Genomic DNA, 14,638 nt, shown 5'->3' with positions numbered 1-14,638 from the left:
ACACAGGTTCCAGGTCCGGACACTTGGATACCTGGTGTCGAATCCAATATTGACACTGCCTGCATCCTGGTTTTTTATCTTTTAATACCCTTTTATTATGAAATAAAAATTGTATATCTTCAAAGAATTGGAAAACCTTTTTATGTGTTCCACGGCTGATGTCACCGTGAGTACGGGTATGCCACCCAAACTTTAAATATACCTAGATAAGTGTACAAAGCAGTTTTTTCAAGAGAGTTGGGTACGCATTAAGGAAACTCACTTCAGAAAAAAACACCACTGAAAAGAATTTTGAATATCATTATAAACAAACCTACACATTGGATTTTGTATATGTTTTGTCTCCCCACTCTTTATGTCGACTGAGGAGCAACACAAGTGATTATCCCTGGAGAAAGAAATAACAATCATCTGGAAGGGGAGTATATATATATATATATATATATATATATATATATATATATATATATATATATATATCTAATTGCATAGGTGCGGCACTCCAACGATGTGCAGATGGGAAGGGGGTGCCCGCCGATGTACACCTGTCCTGCAGGTGCGTATTTGCAGAAATTTGGACGGCGGCGGCACTCGCAGGTCAAGAAAAATAAATAGTCAGCAGACCAGGGTATTCCCAACGTTTCAAACCTCTGTGGGTTTTTTATCAAGGTGCATTGAACATTGTTCAATGCACCTTGATAAAAAACCCACAGAGGTTTGAAACGTTGGGAATACCCTGGTCTGCTGACTATTTATTTTTCTTGACCTGCGAGTGCCGCCGCCGTCCAAATTTCTCTATATATATATATATACATATTTCTTATTTACTTGATGAAAAGTTCATTAGATACCATCAAAATCTGTGAGGAAAGCGCCTAGGTCCCGAGTATACTACTAAGATTATATACGTTTGCCAGGGATAAGGGAATTATCCCATCACCCGGGACGGGCGAATTCCTATCATAATAGCGCCACAGATTTTTTCTAAAATCTTAAAAACCTGTTGAGGTCTTAAAGTGGACCTGAAGAGGGTGTGGAAACCCCCCCCCCCCCCCCCCCCCACACACACACACACACATTAGGCAGAGCTAGGGCCAGTGCTAGGTGATTTGTCACCCCCCTGCAAACCATAAATTTGTGTTTTACCTCCATACTATACTTTATAAAGGGACAGTGGTCTCATAAGGAAGGGGCATGGTTACGTGATACTTCCACCAATACAAATGACATGACACAGTAGCGCAATCTTATTCATATTACATCCCCCCTGTAGTGCTCCTGGTTCATATTACACATCATGTCACCCACTAGTGCCCCATATTATCATTAAGCTACACAGTAGTACACCTTATACATGCTGGGACCTGAGAAAGGGAAATTGAAGGGACGGGCAGCATCTGGAGGAGAGCCAAGGAAGCAATACTAGTACTGCCTGCATCATGGTGGGTGGGATTTTCTGTTGAAATTACTGTGCAGGTCTATAGTGGAGGTGGAACTAATCTACCTAGATTACAGGTGCTGTAACTCAGTTCCTCCCTGTTCCTTCTCACCCCTTGGTATAGGACATAAAGGGTATTATTCACTTAGCTAACTTAATGTTAATTATGTTTGGGGGGGTCCAAGTCACCCTAAGCGTAATACCTGATAAGCGACAAGTATCAGGGCTAATTGAATAACCCCTGAGGAATCAATTAGCTGTGGTAATTAACCTCATGCCTCTTGCTTATATTAGTGATCATTGCTGCCTTCTAGGATGTATAATTGGATCACCTCCATCACCATCGCCTGGTAGAATGACCCATGGGGGTCACACAAACCCACTGCTATAGATCCAACAAAGAGGAACGGAAATCTCAGCCTTCTGATGGAGATCCTTGTCTGTCCCCAAAACAGGGACAATCTTTCATACGCGCTATGTCCAGCTACAAGATTGGTACTTGGTAGAATGAGCCACAGCGACATTGGGATCTAAATCAGAGTAAATATGATAGTGGGGAAGGGTAAGCAAACATGTTACCCCTTTCCTAAGTCCTCATCTAGAGCAAGAGCATCATTGGAATTAATGAGATGTGTGTGTCAATAGGACCGATTCAGACCAGTTCGCTGGGCTGAGCAATTGTTGAACAGTGTAGGCATGCACAAGGTCTCGCTGCCAACAAAGACAACGATGGGGCCTTTCGCAAGACGATTAACAGCCGGCAGCCATTTGTGGGTTGCAACCTGGCATTTTCTGGGAGTGCCTGAAAAATGTACCTGATGAAGATGGCATAAGTGAGAAAGCAATCAGAACAATTACTGAAAGCCCATGGACTATTGGGCTTTCAGTGCCTATTGGGCCCTCAGTGTCTGGAGCAAAGGACAGGTACAGTTGTTCCTATGCAGATGATCCACAACTGTACCTGTCCTTTGCTCCAGGCACTGATAACACAATAATAACCTTAAATGGCTGCCTAGCTGAGCTCCAGGAGTGGATGAGTGCCAGCTGGCTGAGATTGAACCCGGTTGGCAGCATAGCCAACTGACAGGTCTTATGCTGGGGGGCATAGTACTAAAAAACTCTGATCATGTGCGGAATCTTGGTGTTGTCCTGGATAGTGGCCTGGCACTTAAACATCAGGTGTCAGCCACAATCAAATCCTCATTCTATCATCTAAGGAATATAGCCAGGATCAAGCACTTAATTCCCTCAGAAGACCTGCCTAAAGTCATACATGCATTTATATCATCGCGCCTAGACTACTGCAATGCCCTCTACCTGGGTCTCCCATCAAAAGAATTGCACCACTTGCAGCTGGTACAAAATGCAGCCGCCAGACTATTAACTAACCAGCCCCGCTCCTGCCACATAACTCCCATTCTCTAAGCCCTTCACTGGCTACCTGTAAAATGGCGAATCGTTTTCAAGATTGGATTACTCACTTTCAAGGCCCTACATGACCAAGGCCCAAGGTACCTGCAGCAACTACTGATCCCTTCGTGTCCTACTCGATTACTACGATCCACTGAAGAAGGACTACTAACAGTACCCAGAATCTCCCTGAATTCATCTGGGGGTCGAGCTTTCAACTTTGCTGCTCCAACTCTGTGGAACTCTCTTCCTCACACAGTGCGAGAAGCCCCCACTGTAGAATCCTTTAAAAATAGACTAAGGACGTACCTATTTACTCCAGCATTTCACTGATATCTAGTGTTTAGATTGTTTTGTATTTTGAGCTGTAAAGACAATGGTGAAGCACTTTGAGTCCTATTGGGAGAAAAGTGCTATATAAATATCATCAAAGAGATAAAGTACCAGCCAACCAATTAGCACTTAACTGTAAATTTTCAAATGCAGCCTGTAACATGGCAGTTAGGATCAGATTGGAAGATACATTATCTCTCTCTACTTTATCACTCTCAAAATCTTAGTACATTCCCCCCATCACCATTTCATTTTGTAAGCTCTCATGAGCAGGGCCCTCTCACCAGGCTGATTCGGTGGCCACCAATATCTATTCAATATCTGCAGCCCCCGGGATCTGGCGGGTTTCAGGTATTGGCGTGCTGGGAGGGAGAGGCGGCGTGTGAGCGGGGGAGTAGTGGGGGCCAAAGAGCAGTCCGAAGGAGAAAGAGGCCAGAAGACGCTGCTGGAAGATGAAAATGGTGGTGACGGAAAGAAGAGCTCTGGCGGCCGCTGAAGAGGCCAGAAAACTCCGGGATCAACAGAGAAAATCACTGGTGCCTTCTGGAGGAAGAAAGAAAGCGGCACCACCAATGGCCAGGACGGGCCAATGGAAGAAGAAAGAAGATGGCGGCTGTCCATGGAGATGCCAGCGGGGATGGGAAGCATTAGAGTTGTCTAAGCTTCCCCCGTGACCTCTTCCAATGCCAGGTAGACAGCCCTAAGGCCACCAACCCCCCACCTACACTAGACCACTTGGTGTTCGGGCACTACGCCCTTAAGAGGCGGCCTCATCTTTCCCCACTCGTGATGGAGGACCCAATGAGACTTATATTGCTGAGCTGCAGCAGCTTCTTCTTTCCCCGCTCATGATGGAGGACCCACTGAGGCTTATATTGCTGAGCTGCAGTGGCCTCATCTTTCCCCGCCCATGATGGAGGACCCATTGAGGCTTCTATTACTGAGCTGCAGCGGCCACATATTTCCCCGCCCGTCATTGAAGACCCATTGAGGCTTCTATTGATGAGCTGCAGTGGCCTCATCTTTCCCCACCCATTATGGAGGACCCATTGAGGCTTTTATTGCTGTGCTCCAGTGGCCTCATCTTTCCCTGCCCATGATGGAGGACCCATTGAGGCTTCTATTGCTGAGCTGCAGCTGCCTCATCTTTCCCTGCCCATGATAGAGGACCCATTGCTTCTATTGCTGAGCTGCAGCTGCCTATTCTTTCTCCGCCCATGATGGACGACCCATTGAGGCTTCTATTGCTGAGATGTAACAGCAGCTTCACTTTCCTCGCCCATGATGGACGACCCATTGAGGCTTCTATTGCTGAGCTACATCGGCCTCATCTTTCCCACCCATGATGGAGGACCCATTGAGGCATCTGTTGCTGAGCTGCAGCGGCCTCATCTTTCCCCACCCATGATGGAGGACCCATTGAGGCATCCATTTCTGAGCTGCAGCAGCCTCATCTTTCCCCGCCCAAGACGGAGGACCTATTGAGGCTTCTATTGCTGAGCTGCAGCAGCTTCTTCTTTCCCCGCCCATGATGGAGGACCCATTGAGGCTTCAATTGTAGAGCTGCAGCGGCTTCATCTTTCCCAGCCCATGATGAACGACCCATTGAGGCTTCTATTGCTGAGCTGCAGCGGCCTCATCTTTCCCCGCCCATGATGGAGGACCCATTGAGGCTTATATTGCTGAGCTGCAGCAACCTCATCTTTCCCCACCCATGATGGAGGACCCATTGAGGCTTCTATTGCTGAGATGCAGCAACCTCATCTTTCCCCGCCCATGATGGAGGACCCAATAAGATTTCTATTGCTGAGCTGCAACACCTTCTTCTTTCCCCGCCCATGACGGACGACCCATTGAGGCTTCTATTGCTGAGCTGCAGCAGCCTCTTCTTTCTCCGCCCATGATGGAGGACCCATTGAGGCTTCTATTGCTGAGCTGCAACAGCCTCTTCTTTCTCCGCCCATGATGGACGACCCATTGAGGCTTCAATTGTTAAGCTGCAGCGGCTTCATCTTTCCCAGCCCATGATGGAGGACCCATTGAGGCTTCTATTGCTGAGCTGCAGTGGCCTCATCTTTCCCGCCCATGATGGACGACCCATTGAGGCTTCTATTTCTGAGCTGCAGCGGCCTCATCTTTCCCCGCCCGTGATAGAAGATCCATTGAGGCTTCTATTGCTGAGCTGCAGTGGCCTCATTTTTCCCCACCCGTGATGGAGGACCCATTGAGACTTCTATTGCTGAGCTGCAGCGGCCTCTTGTTTCCCCGCCAATGATGTGAGTTGTGAGCGGAGCAAAGGAAAATGTGTTTTTTTTATTGTCATCGTTTGCAGCGGGCGTAGCCCCGATTTGGCCATGCACCCCCTCTCCGAACCTGGTCTCATCTGCCTGCTCTCAACGGAATGCAGTTATTAAGTTGATGGTGTTTAGGTCGGCAGGCAGAAGGTTGACACATGATAAAAGTTGACATGCATTAGGTGGACAGGGTAAAAAGACCAACCCAACCAAAACAAAAAGTTTACATGAAAAAATGGTCGACGTGGAAAAGGGTCGACATGAGTTTTTCGTGATTTTTTTTTTAAAACTGACTTGTTCATAATTTAAACGCTAATACAGTGTCTATGTTGACATATGTTGACATAGAAACCACAAAAAAAACATGTCGACCCTTCACCATGTCAACCTTTTGCACGTGTCGACCCTTTCACCATGTCCACAGAATGCATGTCAACCCTTTTTCATGTGTCAGCCTTCTGCCTGTTGACCAATAGTGCAAACACTGTCGACCTAATCCAGCTCCCAACTGTCATTTTTCAAACACAGTTTATATCATGGCAGTTAGAAGCTGATTGGCTGGGCGTTTATCACTCTTTATCACCCTCGGGGTTTATCTCTTAAGGCTTAATACATCTGCCCCTGTGTATGATACCCTTCTCCTCGGCCCACTACAACCTCCATCGTATCAAATCAATATGAAAAATAGGGACATTCCAGGAACAACAAATTCCAGCGACAAATCTTTAGATCCTGTGCTTGTCCCTGGGAATGAGGGATGTTCGGCATCTATGTCATAGACAGAAGTAGATACATATCAAAGTCGCCTAAAAGCAGTAAGTAAGGAAAATAATCGTATAATAATAATTATCATCACAGAAACTAGCGACTTTTGACTTTACTAAAAGCGTCTCCTTTGTCCCTGGGCGTAAAGAAGCCTGCAATCTGTCAGGCTGTGCTAACTTGGATTGTTCTGCATTTACAAATAGCACTTCGCCTCCAGCTCCATCCATTTGAATTAGAAAAAAAAACAAAGCATTAATTAACTTGACTTTGGCAGGGCTGATTCAGGGCAACGTGACCTTTTCTCTATGTCACATGTCATAGGGATTTCAGCCTCAGAGTGGAGCAGCGTCAGTGGCACAACCCCCTCCCCCCCATTTGTTTTACAAAGTGCTGGGGGATTGTTTCTTTTGTATATTTACAAAGACGGATCGCTATTTTTTTCCCCCTTTTCGTATCCAGAGATCATATAAACAACCGGGAGGTGTAAGTGAATGAAAGCTCATTTTATCAGTGCATTAGAAGCTTTCAGAACGTCCTTCTAGGGTTCTGAGCCACGCTGGCCTTGTGAAGACTTTCCGCTGTGAATTCACATTTTGTGATACTGTATATATACCATAATAATACATAACATCATCTCTGAATGTTATACGATAATCAATGGTTTCATAAGAGGTCTTGAGAGAGAATGATTGTAGAACGATACAGTATAAGGCAAATAAATAAACTGTAACTTCTTCGGTGGCTCTGTCACTAGCTCATGGTGTAAAAAGGTTGCACTTAAGGGGGGCTTTCCATTGCCCAGACCCAAATACAATTCCTTAGATACAAGGAATGCTTGTGGGGATCCTGCAAAATGAGTTTTATAAACATGTCTCTATGTCAGTGGATCCCAAACTGTTTGCCTAGGCACCCTGGGGTGTCGCGAGGCTCTTGCAGGGGTGCAGGGGACCAAATAAAAATATTTAAGATCAAAGTGATACGCAAAACCAGTGCTGACGGCAGCCAATCATAAAGCCCGATACACACTACAGGAGAAAGTAAAAGATATCCCTCAGAAGGGCCCTTTCTCTTCTAGTGTGTACACATTCTAGTGAGGCCCTGTTCAACCTCTCCGCCAGGTCCCTGCTGTCACAGATGTATGCAGCAGCAGAGGGCATTGTCTAGCGTGTATGGGGCTTAACACATGTGGACAATCAGAAGCATAACTGTACATCACCAGGACCACCCCGGGCCCCGGTAAAATATGGGGGGAGTATGCTGGGCTCGGTAAAATTGGGGGAGTGGCCACCTCCCTTGATTAGGCCACACCCCCATAATTATTACGGGGAGTGGAAAAACCTTCTAAAGCCGAGGGGGAGTGTTATTATCGGCCCACCCCTTCAGCAGCAGCAGCACACATCTACAGCATGTGCTGTGCTGACAGTAGGCTCTGCATGAGCTCTCACACTGTTAGTTCATGCTGAGCCTGCTGTCAGCACACCACATGCTGTACGTGTGCGTGCTGCCGCCCGGGAGGGATGGTGGGTGACGGGGTTGGACCAGGGCCCCCGCCAGGCCCTTCCAGCAAGCCCGGGCCCAGTTAATTAGAACCCGCCCCACCCCCCCTCTCGGCGGCTGTCACAAACTGACCCTAAGGGCATTTTACTTAATTTAATAATTTTTTTTCAGATTTATCTATAAAAACCTTTTATCCTAGTAGTGCTGTGAAAAAATTGCTGATACTTTAGGGTAGTGGTAGCCAACTGCAGTCCTCGAGAGCTACCCACAGTTCACATTTCTCAGCTCACCTCACAGGTGCACAGGTGCACTCATTACTGACTGACACATTATAAAAGATCCACAGGTGGAGCTAATTACTTCACTTGTGATCTTGTGAGGAGACCTAGAAAACGTTAACTGTTGGTAGCTCTCGAGGACTGGAGTTGGCTACCCCTGCTTCAGGGCGTCGTGATTCATGAAAGTTTGGGAACCACTGCCCTAAATGACACCTACAGACCCCAAGTGGACTAGGTGGGGAACTTATTTTGGTGGAACTTCTATGATAAACAGTCGCTTCTACAGGGTTGCGTTCTCCCAGGGCCTAATTCATATTTGTAAAGTATTGCAAGGAAACGGCTGTGCAATTCTATGTAATTCAAATTCAAACCTGTTAGGCCAAAGTCACTCTAGTGTGGATAGGCAGGCGCTAGGCCTGTGAGTATTATTCAGGCCCCTCTTTCAAGAGATTCCCCCCTTAATACTTAATTGCCTGCTGATCACCTGTGATTACTGGGCAATGTTACCCTGCACTGTGACCTCTGTAGGGTGAGATTTAATAGGATGAGAGAATCAGAAAGTGAGAGATTTGTTAAGAAATCTCCAGTTTTTTTTTTAAAGCGGCAATCATTTACACTGCAAAATCACACTGGTTTTGCAGTGTAAATGATTGCCGCTTTAAAAAAACTGGAGATTTCTTACTAAATCTCTCACTTTGTGAATCTCTCACCCTATTAAATCTCACCCATAGTCCCTTTAACTTCATCTATGTTGGTTTAGATGCAGATATATTATTGCGGGTTCAGTATGATTTACCAACAGTCAAAATACCGACGCCCAAATACCGACTACTATTGACCGGCAGTCAATATGGGCAAAAGATAAAAATTTACTAAGATGGGAGTTCTTTCAGATGGGATGTTGCTATGGGCAACCAATCAGAATCGACTTCTTATTTAATTTGCACCTTCTAGAAGATAATAGGTATCATTTGATTGGTTGCCCGTAGCAACATCCCATGGCAAATAGAATTCTCGATTAGTAAATTTCCCCTATAGACTCTCATTGGTTGCTATGGGCAACATCCCATCTTCAGTAGCACTGTCATCTTAGTAAATTTAGCCCTTTAGAAAGTTAGAGGACCCCCCCCAACATGGTTCCTGTGGTGTATCAGGATGTCCATAACCATGTATTTAAAATATATATATATATATATATATATCTACATATATATATATCCTTTGTATATACAGTAAATTATCGCAGGTTTCCTTTGGATGAGATCAACAACGTCAACAGTTATTAAGATGTCGTCAAGCAATGAGCTGTTGACATTCTCAGAATATCAACAGGTGAAAATGGGTTGGTTTGGGTTCGGCTGTGGGGGGGGGGATTTTAGGATCAGGCCATGCAGTGTGTGTGTGTGTGGGGGGGTTACAATTAGTCTAGAGGAGATGGTTAGAGTAAAGGTGCCCACACACTAGAACGATTTTTTAGCAGATTGGCCGATTTCCAACAAATCGATATATCAACCGATGTTTACCGATAATCGGACGATATCGGTCAGATACGCGCTCCCGCAGATCTTTTGCTCAATGTTCTGATCTTACATGCTGCATGAAAGATCAGAAGATTTAACAAAAGATCCATAGTTCTTAAGAAAAATCTTTGGTAAAGATGTGCGCTCGCCTGAAATCTTTTGTCCAGGACGGACAAAAGATTTGAATGCTAATTTATGCGCACATCTTAAGATCACACATCTTTTTAGTGTGTGGGCGCCTTAAGTCATCGCTGGACCACCATTTGAACATTTCATCACAGTCTACACAATGAATGTTGGCATTATCCACTTTGACATTGTGACCATGTTGATATTTTCTTGTTGATTTTATGACTGTTGACATATCATATCCAACCCATTTATATAGAAATATAACACTAAAGTACTGTAAGGTGCTTTACTCATTTTTCTACCTCTGAACTCCCTGGTCCTACGTTGACCCCATGCTGGACCCTCCATATCTGAAGTGTATGCTGGCAAAATGCTTGATCTGAAACATTCATGGACAACAACATCCCGTTCAATCCTGAGAATTTGGCTTCTACAATATCCGGTTTGATAAACAGCTGTCTATCTTGGGAAGATCTGTAGACAGATTGTACGGCTGTTCCACCTCTCCTCCAAGTCCGTCTTATTAGTGCGGCTCCTCGAGTTAAAAACAGACAGATTTCCCCAAAAACTCGCAACGAAAACAGAAAGAATGAAAAGAAAACAAACCAATAACATCGTCGTCCTATCATAACAGTGGAGTTTCTGGTATTTGCTGGCCTTGGAGAAAACTCAAAATAAATGAAGGAAATGTGTATTTCATTAAATGCTAATATTTGGAAGGGAAGAAAATGATGAAATGCTTCCAATTTCTTCTACACGGACGCTGCAAACAATTTTCGGAGCTTTTCTTGTGTCTAATTTTGGACCCTTTGAAGAGATTCCTCATGTGGGAAAGAAGATAAAATAACTCCAGGATCCCAAATATCTGAGTTGGAAATCTCCGATTTGGTAGCAGAGGTCAGTCCTGAGGTGCTTTGCTGCTTTGAAGTAATATGTTACGGATATTGTCACGGATGTTTTAGAAAAGAGAATTAACAATGGGGAATATATAGAAGTAAATAAGAAGAGACTATCTGTCCGGGATATGCCAAAAGATCACAATGGCTCTTTAATAATAATACGAATAATAGAGAACATTCACACAATTAATAAATAATAATAATGACACATTTTGAGCATGATTCAGATGTGGTCGCAATGCCGACGCGGCAGCGGTCTTAGTGACGCAAGTGTGGCAGAGATGGCCGCCGAACCCATTGCAACATGCTCCACATCTGTGTGCTCCATCGAAACCGCAACACGGATGCGGGGAACATCGACTCTGTGAGTATCTAACAAGGCGTCGCAGAATAGCCGCGGGAGCTGAGACGCTGGCGTCGTGTTTTATGCATGTCGGATCGCAGTCACATGTTATCTCCCCCAAACGAGTCAATAAGGGAGATAAGTGGAGGGTTCTGTCAAACACGGCTGCCAGAAAGAGGTCTAATTTTTCTTTTGATTTTTGGTCACACAGGTTGAGTATCCCTTATCCAAAGTGTTGAGAACCACAAGCATGTTGGATAAGGGATTTTTCGGATTTTGGAAGATATATTATTTTTACTATACTTACCTGGTCCCCTAGTGGTGCCCAGATGGTTCCCCCGATGTCCACGGTGACCCCCGGCATCCACCAGGATCCTCTTCAGCGGCATCTCCGTTCCCAGGGGTGCATTGCGTGAGTGTGCGCCGCGTCAGTGCTACCGCGCACTCGCGCAATGCACCCCTGGAACTGGAGAGGCCACTGAAGAGGTTCCCGGAGGCCGCCGAGGACATCGGAGCACAAGGAACCACGGTTTTCAGAATGTTTCAGTTTTTGGAATACACCCAACCTCTACTTAGATGCGATTTGAAAAGCCGCACCCTATTACATTTGCGATATTGATGTTTTCTACGAGAAAACATCTGGATGCAATTTTTACAGTGCGATTTTTTTTTGTCGCGGCAAACCGTGTGATTTTTACTGCAAATCGCACACTATTACTTGTGGGATTTGCGCTAAAGGTGCTCTTCTGCCAATTTTTGACCCAAAAAATTGCACACGTCTAAAAATTGCACCCTATTACGTGTCACCCAGGGTCTTTGGTCCTACACTGCTAACATAACATTTGTTTGGGGCCAAGTTTTATTGTAAATCGGCTACGGGCCTTACCCGCCCTATTGATTGCGCTAGACGAGCCCCCATATTGGGAATACAAGTGTTTGAGCATAATCACCTGTAAGTACACCAGCATAATACCAGCACAGAACTCATTGATCGCTTCCTAGAGCTCAGTTTGTATTGCCGGTCTACAACGCACTATTAAACAGATGCATTACTCTGCCTTCGGAAACTCTTCAATATCATAAACTGATCTGCTACATAAGCTCGGCGCCAGAGAAATTACAGCCTCAGAACCGTTTTCTATTGCTTTTTGTCATTTTCGCCTACGATTCCCCGGCAGTATTTTATGTTAGAAAGCTGCAGCACCCAGAACCTGGCTGGTCGGAGAGCTGGAAAATAAATCTCAACGGAGATTAAAGAGACATATACCTAGTTCCATTCTTTGAGGCCTATAATTGCTTAGGAAGGAAAATGAGATTTCCCCTCTGGCTACAAGAAAATGGCATATTCAGGCTTAGATATAGGCAGACACGTTTTCTGTCAGCCTTCCAGTGGTATTTGTAACTCCGGCGTCCTGTCAGTGCTGAAGAATAGAGGCGCGCAGAAGAGAGGAGAAGATTACAAATATGCTGTTTGAAGTTCTCGTGGCAACGGACAAGGGAAGCATTGATTTCTATCTCTCTGGAAAGGAATCAAGGGAGAGGAAGATTTTATTTATAGGCTGCCGCTGCGTATATATATCCCACCTTTCTCGGTGCTAAAAAATTACATTTCAGCATAATCCGTAGTTTCAGATCCACCGTTAATACGTAGAATAAATGCAACATTTTCAACATTATTTTAGATTAAAAGTCTTCAGCAGTATAATATGTATGTGCAATGTACTACAATGGCGGAACTCCCGAGTGGGGCACAGGGTGAGGTAACGGCATTACGGAATGCAGTGACCAGAGGAAGAGGGGAGCAGGGCACGCCACTCCGGCTTGGCATTGCATAGCTGCTGCTTGAACGCCACCTGTAGGGGCAGGCAAGCTGGGCAATTGCACAGGGCAAGGTCAGCTGCTGTCCACCATTGTGCTGTCACACCACCAGCCGCCATCTGTTTGAGCAGCTCACCCAGCCACCATTCGTCTGGGCTTTGCATTGGGCACAATGGGTGAAATTTAATAGAATAAGAGATTCAGAAAGTGAGAGATTTGGTAAGAAATCTCCAATTATTATTTTTTTTAAAGCGGCAATCATTTACACTGCAAAAGCAGTTTGATTTTGAATTCTAAATGATTGCCGCTTTAAAAAAAAAAAAAAAACTTGGAGAGTTCTTACAAAATCTCTCACTTTTTGAATCTCTCATCCTATTAAATGTCACCCAATTTTGTCTCTAAACAGCTCTGCTTTCCAAATGCCCCTTTTACATGACACCTCGGACCCGGGTTATTGCTGGCGTGGGTGACGTATGGACCCAGGTCGAGGTGGAGCACTACAGTTTATAAACCAGGTCCACCAACCTGGCAATTCGTCCCGGTTATAAGAAGGGAAGCATGAACTCACAAAACAAATAATGCATCGTTACCTCTACTGTCTCTTTGTTTTTGAAAGATTTAACAAAAATTGTAAAACATTTCCTGCTGGTAGACAACAGGCAAATAATAGTATCTCCCCATTCACTTACCCATGTTAAAGCAGGGCAATACAGTAGGATGTCCCGACTTTGGAAAGACAGTGACCGGCGGTCTGAGGCCCAACATAGATCCATCCAAATCTTTAAATAGCGCCGCCCGCGCCCCAGAACATTCTATGGACGACGGGCATTCCGGAGCTCTGCCGTGAAAGCAAGAGAACGTCATTATGACAAAGGAATCCACGGGTTCTACCAGATGCACTTGTGGGTATATTTCCTAATGCTAAAAATGAAAAGTGTCAATGTTGCCCATAGCAACTATTTTCTAAAATGCAAAAGAGAAATGACTGTATGGACACAATCTGTGTTAGGGGAAACATTTCCACTTTTCATTTGTAGAAGCTTTTAGTAAATTTACCTCCATCGTATTTGCCCAGTGATTTCCATTATCTACAATGGAAGGTCTTCGATAGAGTTCCGGAATAGAGGATCAACCAACTTTAGGTCGAAAATACCATGGTGGACCACTAGTGGTCGACGGCGTCTAGTTAGACATCTAAAATTGATCAACCGTGCTTAGATAGACAGTGACGCTGGATCGACGCAAGTGAAGGATTGACAGAAACGTGGTCAACAGTAGCAAGGTCGACACGCATTTTTTTTTTTGTTGCCGAATGTCAGGGGGGTCCTTTTGCATAATATGTCAACCTTGCTAGTACCTACCACTTTACCGTCGATCCTTCACTTGCTTCGATCTGCTGTCACTATCTAGACCAAGTTTAGGCGTCTAACTAGACACCGTCGACCACTAGTGGTCAACCATGGTATTGCCGAGCTAAATATGGTCGATCCACCATCCGGATATGCTTAGTCTGTATTTTACACTTCACATGTAGGGTAACGGATTCTACAATGGTAATAACAATCTGCATAGTTTAATAAGAAACATCATCAAAATCTGCAATCAAAGTACAGTAATAGCAGAATTACATGGGGATAAAAGAAACTGCTCAAAAAAAAATAAAGCAATGCTAATTTTGCATTGCAGATAACGTTCGGTCACAAAAGAGTTACTTGTCCACTCTAATTTTCAGTGGAAATGTCATTTTCCACAACTACAAATAGGCATATTATATTGTTTACATTGAATTGGATGCGCTTTCCCAGAGTATACTATGAGTGGCGTGAAACAAGGTTATTCCGTGAAATATGGACTCCTTCACACAGTTACACACCATAGGTAGAAAAAGTTTAAAAAAACAAACTGTAATTA

General features: G+C 44.7%; 1 protein-coding gene across 1 annotated transcript in view; it reads right to left on the bottom strand.

The window, feature by feature from the left end:
• The window catches only part of PKHD1 (PKHD1 ciliary IPT domain containing fibrocystin/polyductin), a 378,814-nt gene that overhangs the window by 82,383 nt on the left and 281,793 nt on the right, over positions 1–14,638 (bottom strand). The window contains exon 50 of the mRNA XM_083175049.1: positions 13,417–13,565. Within this exon, the coding sequence (XP_083031175.1) occupies positions 13,417–13,565 (149 nt within the window). The remainder of the gene's footprint in view (positions 1–13,416; positions 13,566–14,638) is intronic.

This window comes from Crinia signifera, chromosome 3 (genome assembly GCF_055691185.1).
Source record: "Crinia signifera chromosome 3, ASM5569118v1, whole genome shotgun sequence".
NCBI classification, from domain to species: domain Eukaryota; kingdom Metazoa; phylum Chordata; class Amphibia; order Anura; family Myobatrachidae; genus Crinia; species Crinia signifera.
Note: the sequence above shows the minus strand (reverse complement) of the source record. Positions and strands in the feature narration are given on the sequence as shown.